Source organism: Pseudonaja textilis, chromosome Z, assembly GCF_049901715.1.
Source record: "Pseudonaja textilis isolate UNSWEBS1 chromosome Z, rPseTex1.2, whole genome shotgun sequence".
Lineage (NCBI taxonomy): Eukaryota > Metazoa > Chordata > Lepidosauria > Squamata > Elapidae > Pseudonaja > Pseudonaja textilis.
In genome coordinates this window covers 107,405,356-107,422,578 of record NC_142008.1, presented here as the reverse complement: position 1 = coordinate 107,422,578, position 17,223 = coordinate 107,405,356, and the positions used below count along the sequence as shown (strand labels likewise).

General features: G+C 39.3%; 2 protein-coding genes across 9 annotated transcripts in view; one reads left to right on the top strand and one right to left on the bottom strand.

The window, feature by feature from the left end:
- LOC113448500 (serine protease 27-like) overlaps positions 1-3,937 on the bottom strand; it is a 37,303-nt gene extending 33,366 nt beyond the window's left edge. For 2 of the 3 annotated variants that reach the window (XM_087917975.1, XM_087917977.1), the window contains exon 1: positions 3,798-3,881. The gene's annotated coding sequence lies outside the window, so the exon portion shown is untranslated. Of the gene's footprint in view, positions 1-3,797 lie in introns of all 3 variants that reach the window. The other variant, XM_087917978.1, reaches the window with a different exon arrangement.
- LOC113448497 (von Willebrand factor A domain-containing protein 5A-like) overlaps positions 1-17,223 on the top strand; it is a 38,800-nt gene that overhangs the window by 1,453 nt on the left and 20,124 nt on the right. For 3 of the 6 annotated variants that reach the window (XM_087917971.1, XM_087917969.1, XM_087917972.1), the window contains exons 2-14: positions 861-930; positions 1,193-1,395; positions 3,839-4,061; positions 6,875-7,041; positions 7,436-7,550; positions 7,741-7,913; positions 8,227-8,315; positions 8,863-9,007; positions 9,993-10,072; positions 10,171-10,285; positions 12,044-12,208; positions 12,391-12,494; positions 13,301-13,506. In XM_087917971.1, coding sequence (XP_087774097.1) covers positions 876-930; positions 1,193-1,395; positions 3,839-4,061; positions 6,875-7,041; positions 7,436-7,550; positions 7,741-7,913; positions 8,227-8,315; positions 8,863-9,007; positions 9,993-10,072; positions 10,171-10,285; positions 12,044-12,208; positions 12,391-12,494; positions 13,301-13,506 — 1,840 coding nt within the window. In that variant the 5' untranslated portion in view covers positions 861-875. Of the gene's footprint in view, positions 1-860; positions 931-1,192; positions 1,396-3,838; positions 4,062-6,871; positions 7,042-7,435; positions 7,551-7,740; positions 7,914-8,226; positions 8,316-8,862; positions 9,008-9,992; positions 10,073-10,170; positions 10,286-12,043; positions 12,209-12,390; positions 12,495-13,300; positions 13,507-17,223 lie in introns of all 6 variants that reach the window. The other 3 variants (XM_087917970.1, XM_087917966.1, XM_087917968.1) reach the window with 1 other exon arrangement.

Here is a 17,223-nt window from a genome sequence, read left to right as displayed (position 1 = left end):
ACCCATCTGACATTATATGGGCAACTTCCTAAGGACCGATCTCTGCCCAAGTCAAAGCCCATACCAGAAATGTGCATGTCAGGAGAAGAGAAAAACAAGAATTCTGAACTGAATGTGGAAAAAAAACCAAGTTAGGTTCCCTCAGCTATGGGCTGGAGATGAGATAGATGCTATTATGCAACAAAATTATCATAAAGAATAAGCAAGCCATTTTCAAACTATGCTTACAGAGACATGTGAATGGCTGCTACTTCTATCCAACAATCATTTAGCAAAACAGGTAGGCTTTATATCTCTTCTGCAATGGTTCAGTGATATTATATTTATTTTCTTCTATATTTTTTCCATTAAAATTCTTCAAAAGATCTAGCCTGTTTTTATTTTGTTTCCTATTAAGAAATTTATATAGCTGTCCATCCTCCAGTGAGCTCTGGCTTTTATTAAGAATGGAAACATACTTTCTTTTTTAAAAAAGAATTAAATAAAAAAACAAGTCTCAACAAAACTAAGCCAGGCTATTTTGATTAATCCTGATATATACAAGTTCAGAAAGTAAACCATGATTGTAGAGTCATAAACTATCATTCTTTGATAACTACCTGATTATCGATGTGATATAATGCTGTGTGAAATGGATAGGTTGTTTCTTGCCTTATTTCTAGTTTGTTTTGTGCCCATCAAAACTCTAGCTAATCATACAAATGCAAAATATGAATGGTTATAAATAAAATAATTGATATCTGAAATAAGCTAGACAAGCCATAAGAAAAATACTCAGCTGAAAACTGTACCAACATCTTTTCTGTCTTCTTCAATAAATTAGAATAAAAAAATAGCATTATATTTTTTGTCTTCCTCAGTTGGATTCTTTCAATATGTGGCCATCAGCTACACATAGATATGGCTTCCTCACATCCTCTAATCTACCAGGTAAATTGAGTATGATTATTGATTAGTAAACAGCCAGTTGTATTCTGCTTAAAAATGAAATGAGGGTGCTTTCTAGCTGACAGCCTATAATTATGAAGCTTTGTAGATCATTTAGTGGCTTTGAGGTTTGGGGAGAGGTATACAGTGCCTGCAATGAATTTGGTCTCAGTGTCTTTAGCATTAACTTTGAGTTCAGTTTTTTGCTTTGGGCCAGGCCAGATATTCAATTAACCATCCTCTTTTTGTTATTTCCATACCCCAGTGCCTTTGAAAAGCATTTCGGTGGATGTCATTATACGAGGTTTTGTGGCTGACGTTGTTTCAGAACTCCAGTACCAGAATGATGAAAAGAATCCAGTGGAGGCCACTTTTGTCTTCCCGCTGGATGGTGAAGCTGCAGTTTATGCCTTTGAAGGTCTGATCGGTGGGAAACGGATTGAGGCCCAGATCCGAGAGAAGAAGCAGGTACAAAGTAATTAAACATTTAGGGGTTTTTGTGAAGCCAATAGAGATTTCATCTATAAACCCAAATTATATATCTAGAATTCTGCATGTTGCTCTTTAGAATCAGCTGGTCTTAATTTTTATGTTTGCAGATTCTTTCTTAAAAAGATAACAGATAATCAGAGTTGTAAGGGACCTTGTAGGTCATCTAGTCCAACCCCCTGTCCAAGTAGGAGACCCCACACCATTTCTGACAAATGACAGTCCAATCTCTTCTTGACAGTCTCAAGTGAAGGCGCTCCCACAACTTCCGAGGGCAAGCTGTTCCATTGGTTGATTGTTCTCACTGTCAGAAAGTTTCTCCTTATTTCCAGGTTAAATCTCTCCTTGTTCAGTTTCCATCCATTATTCCTTGTCTGGCCTACAGGCGCTTTAGAAAATAGCTTGACCCCTTCCTCCCTGTGGCAGCCCCTCAAATATTGGAAGACTGCTGTCATGTCTCCTTCCCCTGGTCCTTCTCTTTACTAGACAAGCCAAGCCCAGTTCCTGCAACCATTTGTTGTATGTTTTAGCTTCCAGTCCCCTAATCATCCTGGTTGCTCTTCTCTGTACTTTTTCTAGAGTCTCAACATCTTTTTTATAATGTGGTGAACAAAACTGAATGCAGTACTCTAGGTGTGGTCTTACTAAGGCTTTATAGAGTGGTATTAGTACTTCCCTTGATCTTGATTGTATCCCTCTGTTAATACAATTTAGAGTTGCATTAGCTTTTTTGGCTGCTGCTGCACACTGCCAGCTCATATTTAGCTGTTTTGTCCACTAAGACTCCAAGATCCCTCTCACAGTTACTGCTATTGAGCCTGGTTTCACCCAATCTATATGTGTACTTTGGTTTTTCTTGCCTAAGTGTAGGACTTTACTTTTCTCTACATATGGCCCAGTGTTCTAGTCTGTCAGGATCCATCTGGATCTTGAGCCTATCTTCTTGGGTGTTAGCTATTCCTGTCAGCTTCGTATCACCTGCAAATTTGGTAAGTTCCCCTTCTATTCCCTCATCTAAGTCGTTAATGAAGATATTGAAGAGTATTGGGCCTAAGACGGAACCTTGTGTCATCCCACTGCTTACTTCCCTCCATGTAGACTTAGACTCATTAAGGACTACTTGTTGAGTATGGTTTGCCAGCCAATTGCGAGTCCATCTAGTGGTGGTGCTATTTATTCCACTTTTTTCTAGCTTAGTAAGAAGTAGGTTGTGGTCTACTTTGTCGAATGCCTTGCTGAAATCTAAATATTTATGTCCACAGTATTTTGCTGGTCTACTAATTTAGTCACTGTGTTGAAGAATGAAATAAGATTGGTTTGGCATGATCTGTTTTTTTTTATTATCTTTTCCAGTATCTTCCTGGGTATTGATGTTAGGCTGATTGGTACATAGTTTCCTGGGTCTGCTTTTTTTCCTTTTTTGAAGATGGGAACTACATCAGCTCTTTTCCAGTCCTCTGGTAGTTCCCCGGTGCTCCAGGATTTTTGAAAGATATGGTGCAGTGGTTCTGAGATGACCTCTGCCAGCACCTTTAAAACTCTGGGATGTAATCCATCAGGCCCCGGTGATTTGTTTTCATCAAGATCAGACAGGTGTTCTCTTACTATTTTTTTGCTTATTTTGACTTTTATTTCTGGTCTCTCTTTTACAGTTATGTTTTTGGTGGGTTGAGCTATAGTTTCTTTTTGCATGAAGATGGATGCAAAGAATGAGTTAAGCAGTTCTGCTTCCTCTCTGTTGCCTGTTACTTCCTTGCTATCTTCTCTCTTTAGTGGATCGACTGTTTCCTTGATTTTTTTCTTGTTATTTATATGTTGGAAGAAACTTTTTTTATTATCTTTGACTTTTGTTTGAAGTCTTTGTTCATTTAGTAGATCTTAATTTATTTTCTTAGTTTTTATAATAGTTAGCAGTTTTTCAGTGGTGAATATTTTTTTCAATTTGGAAAGAAGGCTGCCAATTACTAAACAGTATTTCATTTATCAAGAACTATACTTTTAGTCTGATTTTAGGTGGGCTGTGAATGCTACTGTTACAATCGCTCTACTTAATTTTCCTTGTTTAATTTTTTTCCATTTCTTTCTGGGCTGCTTATATTGAAGTACTTATTCATAGCCATCTTAGTTATAGAAAATAACATACATCCATATCTTGCTTTCTTTTTTGTTTTCCCTTGCATTTCCCTCCCTCCTTTCCCATTATCATTATATATCTTCAGCATACTCTGAGTCATTCCCAAAGCAACACTATTTAAAAGATATTTAAGTCTTTCTGAAAGAACGCAACATTTACCTTTACTACTAAAATCATTGTTTGGGCAGTGTATTATTATTATTATTATTATTATTATTATTATTATTATTATTATTATTATTATTACCTGTGATCTTCTTGCCTTTTTCTCCCTCTTCTTCAACCCAGGCAGAGCAAGAATACGACGATGCCCTGAGTGAAGGCCACCAGGCTTTCCTGCTTGAGAGAGAAGAAAATACCAGTGACATTTTCACGTGCAACCTGGGCAATCTTCCTCCTGGTGGGGAAGCCACACTGAAACTGCGCTACATTCAAGCACTAGCAGTGGAACCAGATGATGCCGTCCGTTTTGTCCTGCCAGCAGTCTTGAACCCCCGCTACATTCCTGAAGGTAACTAACACTGTTCCCAAGTCCATCATGGAGTCCCAAAGTAAAGCCTCCAATGGGCCCCTTCACTCCCCTTTCTGCTCAGTGTGGTCAGGCACTGGGATAATTAACTCAGCTTCATCCTAAAATCCTGTGGCTGGATTCATACAAGACATGAAGGCATAATTTACAATGCTAGGAGTTGACATGTTCTGTACATTCTTTGGGGATGTGCAACTAGCAGTGTTTCAGTCACATTGTGTAAACACACCTATAATTTGCCATTAAAAAAAAAAACCTCTTGAAGTAAGAAGCTTGAGAAGGATACATACTGCCATTGATCCTTTCCATTTAATTTTACCATGTTTCTCACAAAGTAAAGCCAGTCCTTATTTTTTTGACCCCTGAAAAAATGGCTAGGCTGTCTTTTGGGGGTGACTTAATTCCCCCTTTCATCCTCGGGTGGGTGGGCGGGCGGCAACGGCTTGGATGTTGACCTCAGCGTTGGTGGGGCACTTCGTATCGGGAGACCTTCCGCCACTGTTGCTTTCCCTTCTCCCTGTGCTGCCACGGTGTTTAGAGCAACACCGCGGCATTTGGCACAGCCACGCATGGCCAGCCAGGGCTCCTCCCTGCAACCGGAGCCCGGCAGAGACACTTGGCTTCAGGCGCTCCTGTCGCTGTCTTCACTTCGCCTTCGAAGGCAAAGCCAATTCTTTTTAAAAAGACACCCTACTACCGGTATGACAAAGCCTCCCCTGCCCAAGAGGGCATCCCAACCCCACGTGGGGAGGTGAATCTCCCGGGGCCGCAGTGCAGGATCGGCCTACCCCAAGAAAAAGCGCCCAGCCACCATCCCTGCCTGGTGCCGGGCAGAGTGCAAAGAGCTTCGCCTGGGGTGCCCACTGCTGCTGACAGGTGGGCCCTCCGGCCTGGCGGCAGAGCTCTTGCCAAGGCAGCAAGAGCCTCCCCACCGGGCCCTCCACTCATCCTGCCAGGACCGCACCAGAGCTATGCGGGCTGGGCAGAGCCGGGAAAGCGAGCCATGGGTGCTCGCCCGCCTGCTAAGCGAAAGAGCCGGGCCACCCCAAGCTTGGTTTCCTTCCCAAGTCCCTCCAGCCCGAACCCAAAGGGGCCACCGGGAGAGGCTGCCTGAGGCAGTGATAGCGCCCACCCATCCATGGACGGACAGGCAAGGCGATGGCCTGTGCCGCGTCCTCCAAGCTTAGCCCTGCCGAGTGAGCACCTCTGCCTGATGCCCGTGCTACTGCAGCATTTGGAGCTACCGGCGCATTTGGAGATGCGTGGGGATGGGGACGGGCTAGGTGAGGGGTGGAAAGGATGGGCGGCTTCGGGCTCTCTCCACTGGACCTGCCGGCCAGGGAAGCAGCATTGCCATTGCCTCGCCTCCCTGTCCGCAGACAGGTGGGTGCTATCACTGCCTCGGGCAGCCTCTCCCAGTGGCCCCTTCGGGTTTGGGCTGGAGGGACTTGGGAAGGAAGTGAAGCTCAGGTCGGCCCAGCTCTTTTGCTTGGCAGGCGGGCGTGCACCCGCAGCTCGCTTTCATGGCTCTGCCCAGCCCGCACGGCTCTGGCGCAGCCCTGGCAGGATGAGCAGAGGGCCCGGCAGGGAGGAGCTCGCTGCCTTGGCGAGAGCTCTGCTGCCGGGCAGGAGGGCCCACCTGTCAGCTGCACTGGGCGCCCCAGGCAAAGCTCTTCACGCTCTGCCCGCTGCCAGGCAGGGATGGTGGCTAGGCGCTCTTTCTCGGGGTGGGCCGATCCTGCACTGCAGCCCCGGGAGATTCACCTCCCCACGTGGGGTTGGGCTGCCCTCTTGTACCAGTAATAGGACGTCATTTTTAAAAGAATTGGCTTTGCCTTTGAAGGCGAAGGGAAGGCGGCAACAGGAGCGCCTGAAGCCAAGTGTCTCCGCCGGGTTCCAGTTGCAGGGAGGAGCCCTGGCTGGCCGAGCATGGCTGCGCCAAATGCCGCAATGTTGCTCTAAACGCCACAGCAGCACAGGGAGAAGGGAAAGCAATGGTGGTAGAAGGTGTCCTGATACTAAGTGCCCCACCAACGCCAAAGTCAATGCGGGCAGCACCATATCCGGGTATGCAACAAAAGTACTTCCTAACAGCAAGGCCCCCCCGCCATTCCCCCCCATATTGCATGTTTAATATAGGCCTTAATTTGGGGGGAAGGGCTTAATTTGATTTTATACCTATAAAACATGCTGGGACTTCCTATTGGGGGAGGCCGTATTATTGGAGAAACACGGCACCATTTTCTTTATTTTTATTAATGGGTAGAATTCAAAATAGACCAGACTTTTGCAAGGTGGTACCCTCCAGATGAATAGAAGAAGGTGCAAAGAACCTGAAGACTTTCAGCTATCTTATCCAATTATTTTTCTTCCCAAATTGAAAAGAAATATTGATATATCTTTTCTCCCCTTTCTATTTTCTTCTCATACCATCTTCATGAAGTAGGCTGGATTTGCAAGCTGAGGGACTAGGACAAAAGTACACATTCTACAATTTGAGTAGGATTCCTGTGACTCCTTTTCTTGCCAGGACTAATTTATCATTGGCTTTTTCAGTGGTAACCAAGTAGTAATTGTATTCCTCCCTGTGTAGCTTTGGAGTTCAAGCAAACATCTGCTGGAATCCAAATTCAGAGTGAGGATCGTGGCCATATTGGGCTATGAACCTGAGCTGTCCTGGTCCAATCTATCCTCTTTAACTGCTGTCCTAGTGCCCCAGTTTCATGAGCTACTATCCCCACAGGAGCCTCTCCACTTTCTATAGGCAGAATCTCAAATGTGATTTCTCTTAGCAGGTTCTGAAGAGGGAACTGTTAATAAAGTACATGTGCTTACAAAAGATCTGTGCTACATACTCAGCCTCAATGCCAGGATGGAGTCCCCTTATGGCATCAACCGTGTAGAGTCAAAATGCAGTCTAGATCCTCTGCAATATATGACGGAGGACCACACTATTGCACAGGTAGAGCTGCTCAGAATAAAAGAGAAATAATTCTTTATACAGTAATTTATTTTTAATAAATGCAGTTCAATCATGCCATGCCATGTATTACATAAAAAATATCAAATAACTAAAAATGAAATACGACTAAAATAAAATATTTTTAGAAGCTCTGGAGGCCACACAACATCTAAGGATCTGGCTGTGCAAGAGCACACACTGTTCTTGGGCAGTTTCTGAAGCTTCTAAAAATTGTACAATAATGGGACATACTTTTGGGGGGGAAATTAGCTGTGGTGAATGCTGGCATGTCATCTTTGACATATGTCACAGGTTCACCATTACTGACCTAGAGTCTACAGCAGTGTTAGAACTACAACCTGAAAGAATTTTGATTTTACTTATCTTCCCAAAGGTCTCCTTGGCTGAAGGACACCAGTTTGGCTGTGATGTGGAACTGCTTATATATTATGAAGATGTTCACAAGACCAGCGCCATTTTAGAAGCTGGGAAGTCTGGAGCTACCCCAGGTTAGCAAAGTTGAAGGCACAGGTGAAGAATCTGTGCCTCTCCACTACAGTTCTGCATTCTCTATTAGCATGCCTCTCATCTTTGGCATTAGGTTATCATGTGCATGGAATGAAAAGTTACTGAGAATTGGAAAAGCCCTGCCTTGAGTGAAAATGCTTATTGATATCTTTACCTCCTACAAAAATATAGGTTCACTGATGGGGGACCCAGCCCTTCTGCTGACCCTGTACCCCAAAATTTCAGCTGTCAAGCCAAATAATACTGCTGCTGGAGAGTTAATCTTCCTGCTAGATCGCTCTGGCAGCATGAATACCACCATGGATAACAGTTGTGGCTCACCAACACGCATTCAGAGTGCCAAGGTATCTTATGGGTGAATTGATAGGTTGAAACGATGATTTGTAGTCTACAAGTATAAGATGAGTACAGTGTTTTCACTCCATGCTTAGGATTTTCCTCAAGCTGCTCAATATGATGTCCCTGGTCCTGAAAAGTAGATCAGTGACTAAGTAAGTGAGAAAATGAGGCTTAGGAATGAGACCTGAAATCTAAATCTCCTAATCCAGCATCTAGAAACAACAGATTTTGTAAAATGAGAATTAAAGAAGACATGGTTCTTTGATATTCCTGTACCTGGAAACTAACTCAGGATGTTTATTTATGACTCCATCTCAGGAAACCCTGATTTTCTTGCTTAAGAGTCTCCCTCTGGGATGTTACTTCAACATCTATGGCTTTGGCTCTACTTATGAATCATTCTACCCGTAAGTTTTAAAAATTGCCTCTTGTCAGGCCATTTGTCTTTTAACTTCTCCAGTTCTTATTTATTTCTATGAAGTATTCCTGGAAAAATCAAATGCATTGCTTATTTATTTGTTTCTGTTTCTTTGTTTTTTAAAAAATACTAAGTTAAAAAGGACAAAAAAATTGATCTGACCATGACTGAAGCTAAATTTGATTGAAATCTCAAGAAACTTACATAAATTAAATGCACTTGTCATTCTCTCTACATATTCAATAATTTCCCCTCCTAGTGAAGTGAAAATTATAATTGGGTGGCAAGTGCTAAAAGGTTCTTGGAGCAACCTTGAGGTCTCATTCTGGATCTCAGATCATGCAGTATTATATTGTCCTTTTTGGTCTTGTTGGTGGTTAACATATATACCCTTTTCTATCCCCAGTACTGAATTCTAGGGCCATAATGCAATGAGGTGGCAAAGGGGAGTTACATTATTACGGATGGGGAGTACTGTATATAAAAGGTAGTTTGGGGAAACTTGGCTGAGCTTCACTCTTTGGCACCTTCTGCAGGCAGAGTGTGGAGTACACCCAGGAGAGCATGAGCACTTCTGTCCAATGTGTGAAGGAGCTGGATTGTGACTTGGGAGGCACAGAGATTATAAAGCCCCTGAAGGCCATTTACAGTCAGCCATACCTTGAAGGACATCCTCGACAGGTATTTAAAGTTATAATAGGGTCATCTTCCCTTTCATATAGAATCAAGATTAAGCACACTCACAAAAAGTTTTATAATAAAAGTATATAGTAATGCTCACATTCAGAAATATGAGGAAAATTTGCTATAGGTTGTAGATATATATATATACAATATATGCTCATCACGTTATTTCCTTTCAACATAAGTAGCATTGTGCAAAACAAAGAATGATAAAGGCATGGGAGACTGAGAGCAAAGCTTCCTGTTTGAAAACCAATTATATTTTTTGAACAATTGTGCAATATTTTGAATTTACATGATCCATTGGCATCCAAGAATGAATGAATGGTGACTGGTGAGTTATCTGCTTAGAAAAAGGTCTGCGTATTGTTTTAAGTATAAGCCTACTCATATATATAAATGAAAGAACAATTCTAAATCCAAGACTGATTTGATTATTTATAATAAATGACTGAAAGACTTAGTGAAAGATTCTATAAAAGAAGATATTCTGGTAATGGAATATATTTTTTTTGTAATGTCAAAAAGGAAACTTGGGGAAATGGCAAGGGAAAGAAAGGAAAGAAATGAAAACGAGTAAAAATAGAATGACCACAGGAAAAAAAAATGGTTGATAGAATGATGAAACAAAAGAAACTGTACATAAGAGAAAAATGCTTAGGACAAAACGCTAAACAAAGAGAGAAAGTTACTGTGTAGTATACGTATAAAACAAAAGAGATAAAGTTTAAAGCAGGCAGTGGGAAAGTGCTGCAAATTTGATGGAAAGAACACAAGAGAACAACAATGTGTGCACAGGCAGGAGTTGACTATAAAGAATGTGGTCCACTGTATAGAGAACCAGTTCTGGTTAAACACAGCTTTGTTGTCTTCCAGTCTCATTGTCCTTTGAAACTAGCCATAAGTTATTATATTTCTTCTCACTTGCTTCCAAATAACTTGGTAGTCAGACTAGACGTCATTGCTCTCTCCATTTTCACAGATTTTTCTGTTCACTGATGGAGAGGTGTTTAATACAAATGAGGTCATTGCTGAAGTTAGGCGTAATAGTGGCTCCCACAGGTAAGCAAAGAAAGAGAAATTGTTTTCATAATGTTCATTTTTTTTTTGGCTTCCATCAGCTTCTATCCTCTTCTTCCCCTCTTCTTCCCACCAAACAGATGCTTCTCCTTTGGCATAGGGGAAGGAGCTTCCACATCCCTGGTCAAAGGCATTGCTCAAGCTGCTGGAGGCAGTGCTGAATTCATCACTGGCAAAGAACGCATGCAGGCCAAAGTGAGGTCTCTTCTTCTTCATGTGTTTTAGCTCTGCTGCATGTCATTGGCATGTAGCTATAGGGTTTAGCATCTTTTAAGCTGCTACTTAATTGCCAGAACTGAAGAAGCTTCTTGGATAAGAAGTGAAATGTTTTCAAGGAAAAAACAAAGTCCAGTTACTTTTTTTGTGTGTGGGGGGGGGACACTTTTGGGACAACCATTACCTGGATGACTGAGAATATCCATTGACACGGCCACTTAATTATTTAAAAGTTACCGATAGAAGAAAATATTTGTAGCTCGGTGGGTTAAACTATAGGGTCCTTGGCACTCTCTGAGCTTGTAGTTATATCAGCTGTACCAGCTTAATATCTTTGAAAAAAGGCGGGGAGGGGTCATCAGAAATTACATGGATGCAGTTCTTTGGTTTTGACAAGAACGAATGAGAAATCCTGTTGTTTATTTTGATTTATAATGCATATTCTTTATGAAGTACAAGTATAGGAACATTTTGAGGTAGTAGATGCACATACTTGTCTTATTATTTGTATGATTTGAGGATTAATAATAAAATTATTATGTCATAGCTGTTCCTAGATTAGAAGCCTCCAGATGGGATGAAATAGCACTAAGGAAATATCTCTGAAATGTCAACTCAGTGTGAAACATTTTATTTAGTATTAATTAAAGTTACAAGATTTAATTCATAGAATCATAAAAAAGACTATTTAGGCTATTGAGTCTAGTGCCCTTTTAAGAGCAGAAACCCAAATTGAAGCATCCTAATTTGTTTCATTCCATCTGAACACATCAAATGAATGGAAGCTTGGTTACTTCTCTAAGTAACTTGTTCCGGTTGAACTGTTCTTATTAAAAAGATTAGTCTGACTTTCAACCAGAATCCGTCTTCTTCAAATTAAATCCAATATGCCATATCCTACATTCTGGAATAAGATAATTAATCTTGCTTGTTTGTTTGTTTCTTGGATTTATATCCTTCCTTTCATTTAGGAGCTCAGAGCCATGAGTTTATTTATTTATTATTTATTTAATTTGTCAATTGCTTACAAGATAATAAGTATAAGGATAAACATAGTTATGAATACATGAAATGAATACATATAAGAAAAATAAAAGAAACACTAGGACAGGGACAGTAAGTACATTGGTGCACTTATGCATGCCCCCTACAATTTATTTAGAAGTTTTTAAGGTCATGCAATTCATTACCAATAGGTATTTGAAAATGCCACCATATCCCTCCTCAGCCACCTTTTCTTAAAATTAAACATATCAACCTCCTTCAGTTTCTCCTCGTAAAGCTTAGTTTCTAATTCCCTGATTTCCTGTCCTGCCTTTGTCTGAATTTGCTCCAGGGTCAGGCCCAAGGAACCAAGAACAATACGAAGATTTATTCAGAGCAGTTTCTTTATTGTTGGTCGTCTACAAATAGGATCTTGCCAGACTAAAGCAACTATCTGCATAACTATACAGATATCTACATGTATATATTTAGAGATGTAGATATATTCTGTGAATTGTTAGGGCAGGTGCCTCAAAGTCCAGAAATCATTTGTGTGATGTGTTTGTGTGTGTGTGTATGAAGCAGAATAGAACATCTGGTTTAGTCAAAGCTTTTTTTTTAAAGACACTATTTCATAAGCTGTATACTAGAGCAGTAATAACCTTGACATTTTAAAAATAAATTTTGTATTTTATTTCTCAGAGGATGCTGAAATCTTATATTGCTTCTTCATAAAATTCCTGTTTCCTGCAGGCTTTGCAAAGTCTGAAGAAGGCGCTTCAGCCAGCGGTATCGGGGATCTCTCTGAACTGGGAACTGCCATCTGGCCTTGAGGCCAAACCTGTGGGGTCAGGCCCTCGGGTCATTTTCCAAGGTCAGCGCTGCCTCATCTATGCCCAGATCCAGGGCCAACTTCAGGCAAGTGATCCACCTGAGGCCCACCAACTTGAGAAATCCTCCCTGCTGTGGTGTGGACTATGACTTGTGCTGGCTCAGCTAAGGGTATTTCAGTGGCCCTTCCTTGGCAGCTCTAATTCCAAAACATCCTGGTTCTCAGAAAGAATTTTCCTTCTTTTCCCCTTCCTTTTGTTTTTATGCAGATGACAGGCTCCATGGAGGGGACAGCCATTGTTCGGTATAATTTCCAAAATGAGAGTCCCACAGAAACAACAAAGTTCTCACTCCAACTTGAGAAGACAGACAGGTAGAGCCCAGAACTTTTCCTTCAAGGTGGAACCCAAGTCTGAACAAACCCTTTAAAAGAGGCACATGAGTGTGTTAGTGGGAGCACATTCAAATCATGTCTCTGAATCCTGAAGCAGATGCCTCTTTTTTCAGATTCACAGAGTTTCTTCCTGAGCTGCTCCTAGCTATCTCTTCATACATGATGCAGCCAGGAGTAGATTATGAACCAAAAAAAAGATGAAGCTGTTTTGTTGATTCAAAGAGAGGTGCTTTTCACCCAGCACAGTCATTTCTTCTTGGAGATAATATGTCCTTTGTATGTTAATGCCAAATGAAAGTAGGAAGCCACCACCTTAATCAAGTTTATTGCTCAGATGTGTGTGTCATCTCTTGCCCTCTGGATTCATATCCTTTAGCCAAGAGATTTGGCTGGTTTCATAATTGTTCTGTCAGTTTTCAGAATGAACATAGTTAAGAAGACATTGATTGACTAAAGTCCAACAGCCCAAGTCAATGCAAAATAAAACGTGTTATTTCATATTACTTCCAGGCTATAGAAGTGTTCCCCAAGGGATACATTCAGGCTCTGCTTTTTCTCTTTTCAGAGAAGAGACTGAACAAGGAGAGGTCTTTTTAGCCTAGATTTTTCAGCTTCATGAGTTAAAGTGCAAAACAAGCCGTTGCTATTAACTTTTTCCTGTATTTACTGTCAGCTGACCCTCTGGGCAGAAAACCATGATATAGAAGGAACTGACAATCAATTAAGGCTTGGTGTGTGATGTAATGTCAGCCCTTTCTCTATCCATCCCTGCCCTTTCTGTGCAGGCTCCCTGTTCACCGTCTTGCAGCTCAGGCTCTGTTGCAGGAATTAGAAGAGGACAAGGAGACGGTGGAGGAAAAGCGGCTCCTGGCGCTAGAGACAAGCCTGAGCTCTGGAGTGGTGTGTTCCCAGACAGCCTATGTGGGTGTGAACACGGAGCTGGGCAAGCTGGTTCAAGGACCTCTCCTCCACCGAGATGTCCCCCTTCCAGGTGAGTTGGGAGCAAAAGACGGCGGATCAGTCCCAGGCTTTGAGTGGCCAATAAATCAAATGAGGGTCTGATTTGCAGCTGAGCTTCTCCAGATAGTTTGGAGTCTTGCCTGGTGGAGCTTCTATTAAAAAGCCCAGTGCTCCCTGGATTTTAGCTGACCAGCAGTTGGCAGAGCAAGTGGCAGGTATCTAATGTTATTGATTGCCAGGTATCATCAACATATCATAGTATTGCTTTTTTTAAAAAAAAATTTTTTTATTGAAGTTAAACTTTAAAAACATTGAACGTGGTGAACTTTTTTTCACATATATGTTAATCTATACATCGTTACATAAGCAAGTTGTCATTAAACAATATAAGCATTTTTATACATATGTACAGCTATATACATATTTACATTAACTCTTTATATCATTTTTTTCCTCATATTACAATTCAATCTCATCTTAAATTCCAATCCGCATTTTGTAGACTTCCTTTTATATCCCTCCATACATTTTCCCATACTGCATTGAATTCTGAAGAGTCTCACTCATACTATCTAATGCAGCACATTGAAAAATATTTTCTATTATTGCTTTGTCATTTGGTATTTCTTTTAACTTCCATGTTTGGGCAAGTAGTAACCTTGCAGCTCTACTTACATGAATGATTAAGTAAATATCTGCTTTTTTAAAGTTCTCATTTATTCTCAAAACATTTCTGGTATGTAATTAATTTTTAGATCCAACATTTCTTTTATCCAAATTTTATGTCAAAATTCTTGTATGTATTTTTTTTTTGCACTCCCACCACATATGATAATAAGTGCCCTGTTCTCTTGAACATTTCCAGCATGTAGATGATTGAGATCTATACATTTTGGCTAGCCTGGCCAGTGGAAGGTGCCATCTGTACAACCTCTTAAACAGATTTTCTTTGTAGGATGTGGCTAGCGTAATCTTTTTATTCCAATCCCAAATTTGCTGCCATTGATCTAAGTTTATGTTATGGCCAAACTCTCTAGCCCACGTTAACATTGGTTCTTTCACCTGCTCTTCATACATTTCATAATTTAATAAATAATTGTACAATTTATTTATTTGTTTCTTCTCTGATCCTAATAATATTTTATCTAATATTATATCTTGGCAATTGATTCCCCTTTCTTTTTTGTCCCTTTCATATCGAGATTGTACTTTGAGATATGCCCACCATTCCAACATTATACCTTGCTGGCTAAGTTCCAGTCTTTGTTTTAACTGCCCTTCATCTGTTAAAATATCTTTATATGTAATTGCCTTTTTTTTGATTGCAGAGATTCAGATATGATATTGCTTCTAAGGAAGAGATCCATCTTGGAGTTTCCATATAGTGTTACTTTCTTATTTTATTCCAAATTAAGACTAGAGCTTGCTGGATTTTGTGCCTCAAAAAATATTGTTGTGTCGTATGTCTACTGAGCCACAAATATGCATGCCAGCCATGTTGTACATTATGCCCTTCTAAAAGTAGGAGTCTTTTTTTTCCCAAATTTATCCAATCCTTAATCCATGTTAAGGTAAGCCACTTGATAATACAATTCCCAATCCAGAAAGCCTAATCCCCTCTTTCTTTTTTTGCATCTTGTAAATGTTTTAATTTAATTCTTGGTCTCTTACCCTGCCACACAAAATTTAACATCATTTTATTCAGATCTTTTAAAAAAAATCTAATTTAATCGGTATATTTTGAAATAGAAACAAGATTTTCTGTAATATGTTCATTCCAATTGCCAAAGTTCTGCCTATTAATGATAGTTGAAGGTTATTCCAATTTTCTAAATCTTTTTTAATTTGTTTCAAAGGTTCTTATAGTTATCCTCCTTAATTGTTGAGCAATGTACCGAGATAGTGATTCCTAGATATTTTGTTTTTTGCACTATTTGAATATCTAATAACTTCACAAGGTTTTCTTTTTCTTTGCTGGTCATGTTCTTAATTATGATTTTTGTTTTATCTTTATTTATTTTCAAATTAGCTACTTCTCCGTATTCTTCAAGTTTTTCTAGTAATTTTGGACCTGTTTGTTCAGGATCTTCCCCCCCAAAATACTAAGTCATTGGCATATGCTTGTAGTTTAAAATTTTATTTTTTAATTTCCAGTCCTTTGATCTGGGCTCTTGCCTAATTATTCTCATTAAGACCTCTAATGTGTATATGTATAATAATGGAGATAGAGGGCAGCCTTGTCTCGTGCCTTTTTGTATGTAAAAATTGCTTGTCAATTCTCCATTTAATATTATTTTTGCTTCTTGTTGTGTGTATATTGCCGTAATTGTATTTAAGAAATTTTCACCAATATCCATGTATTTTAATTGTTGTATTTTAAAAAAGCCAATTTACGTTGTCAAAAGCTTTCTGAGTGTCTAGGAATAACAAGGCTGCCTATTGGTCACTGTGATTGTCATAACATTCACGAGCATTTAAGACTATTCTCACATTGTATTTTGTTTGTCTATGTGGGAGGAAGCCATTCTGATCACTATGTATGAATTTATTTAAATAATTTTTGAGTCTCTCAGTCACAATCGTTGTGAATATTTTGTAATCTGTATTTAAAGAGAGATATAATTTTGAATTCATGTCTGGTCGGTACCTTCTTTTTTAATCAGCACTAAATTAGCCTCTCTCCATGATTTTGATATTTTTCCCTTCATAAAGTACTGCATTGAAGATCTCTAATATGTATGGATTCAAGGTGTTCCGATGTTTTGTATAGCTCAACTGGAATGCCATCTGGGCCAGATGCTTTGTTATTTTTTTGTTTGTTGATTGCCTTAACCGCTTCTGTCATAGTAGTTTCTCCGTTAAACATTGGTTTCATAATTTCTGGAATCTTTGGTAATTCGGCTTTGCTTAAATATGCCCTGATCCTTTCTTTTGAGTAACTTTCATTTCTTGTGTATAGTTTCATGTAGAATCTCTGGGCAATATCTTTTTTTGAATTCTCGTCATGGTATATCTCCCCTTCTTCATCTTGAAATTTATGTATTCGTTGTTTTTCTCTATAGTTTCTTAATGTTTTTTTTTAAGAACAAGTTTTATTGATTTTTGAAGACAAACAAAATATAACACATAAAAGTATAAAACCTCCTTTCTAAGAATTACTTATAAATTTTAACAAGGCAAATAAAGCATTATTTTTTTAAAACATAGTTCCACATTATCACATTTCCATTTACACATATATATCTTTTCCAAATTTCTCATTATTTCTCCCTTCATTTTTATTCAATTATATTTCTTTCTATCAAAGTTTTAGTAATTCTCAATCAGTCATAAGCATACAAAATACATAACCTAAAGCAAAACATTGGAAAAGAAAAAAAAAACCTCCTTAGTTATCATTTATACATGTCTTTTCCCAATTTCTCTCCCTTTGATTTCATTTCTCCAAGATTTTATTAATTTACAATCAAACATAAATAATCCACACACAAAGCATAAAACATAAAACTTCTTTTGAAAAGTGACTTGGCCCCAGGTTACATCTTTTTTGACAGACCTAAATCAAATTCATGCCCACCTTATATACCCTTCATATCTTATTAACCATTTTGTATTTTCTATATAACTTCTCCCATCTTTTCACTCTCTTAATTATATTTTATTTATTTCATCTTATTTAAAAGTCATTATACTTATATCTTTTGTCCGTTCTTTACCAAACATCTATTTATCTCTTCTCTTTAACAAA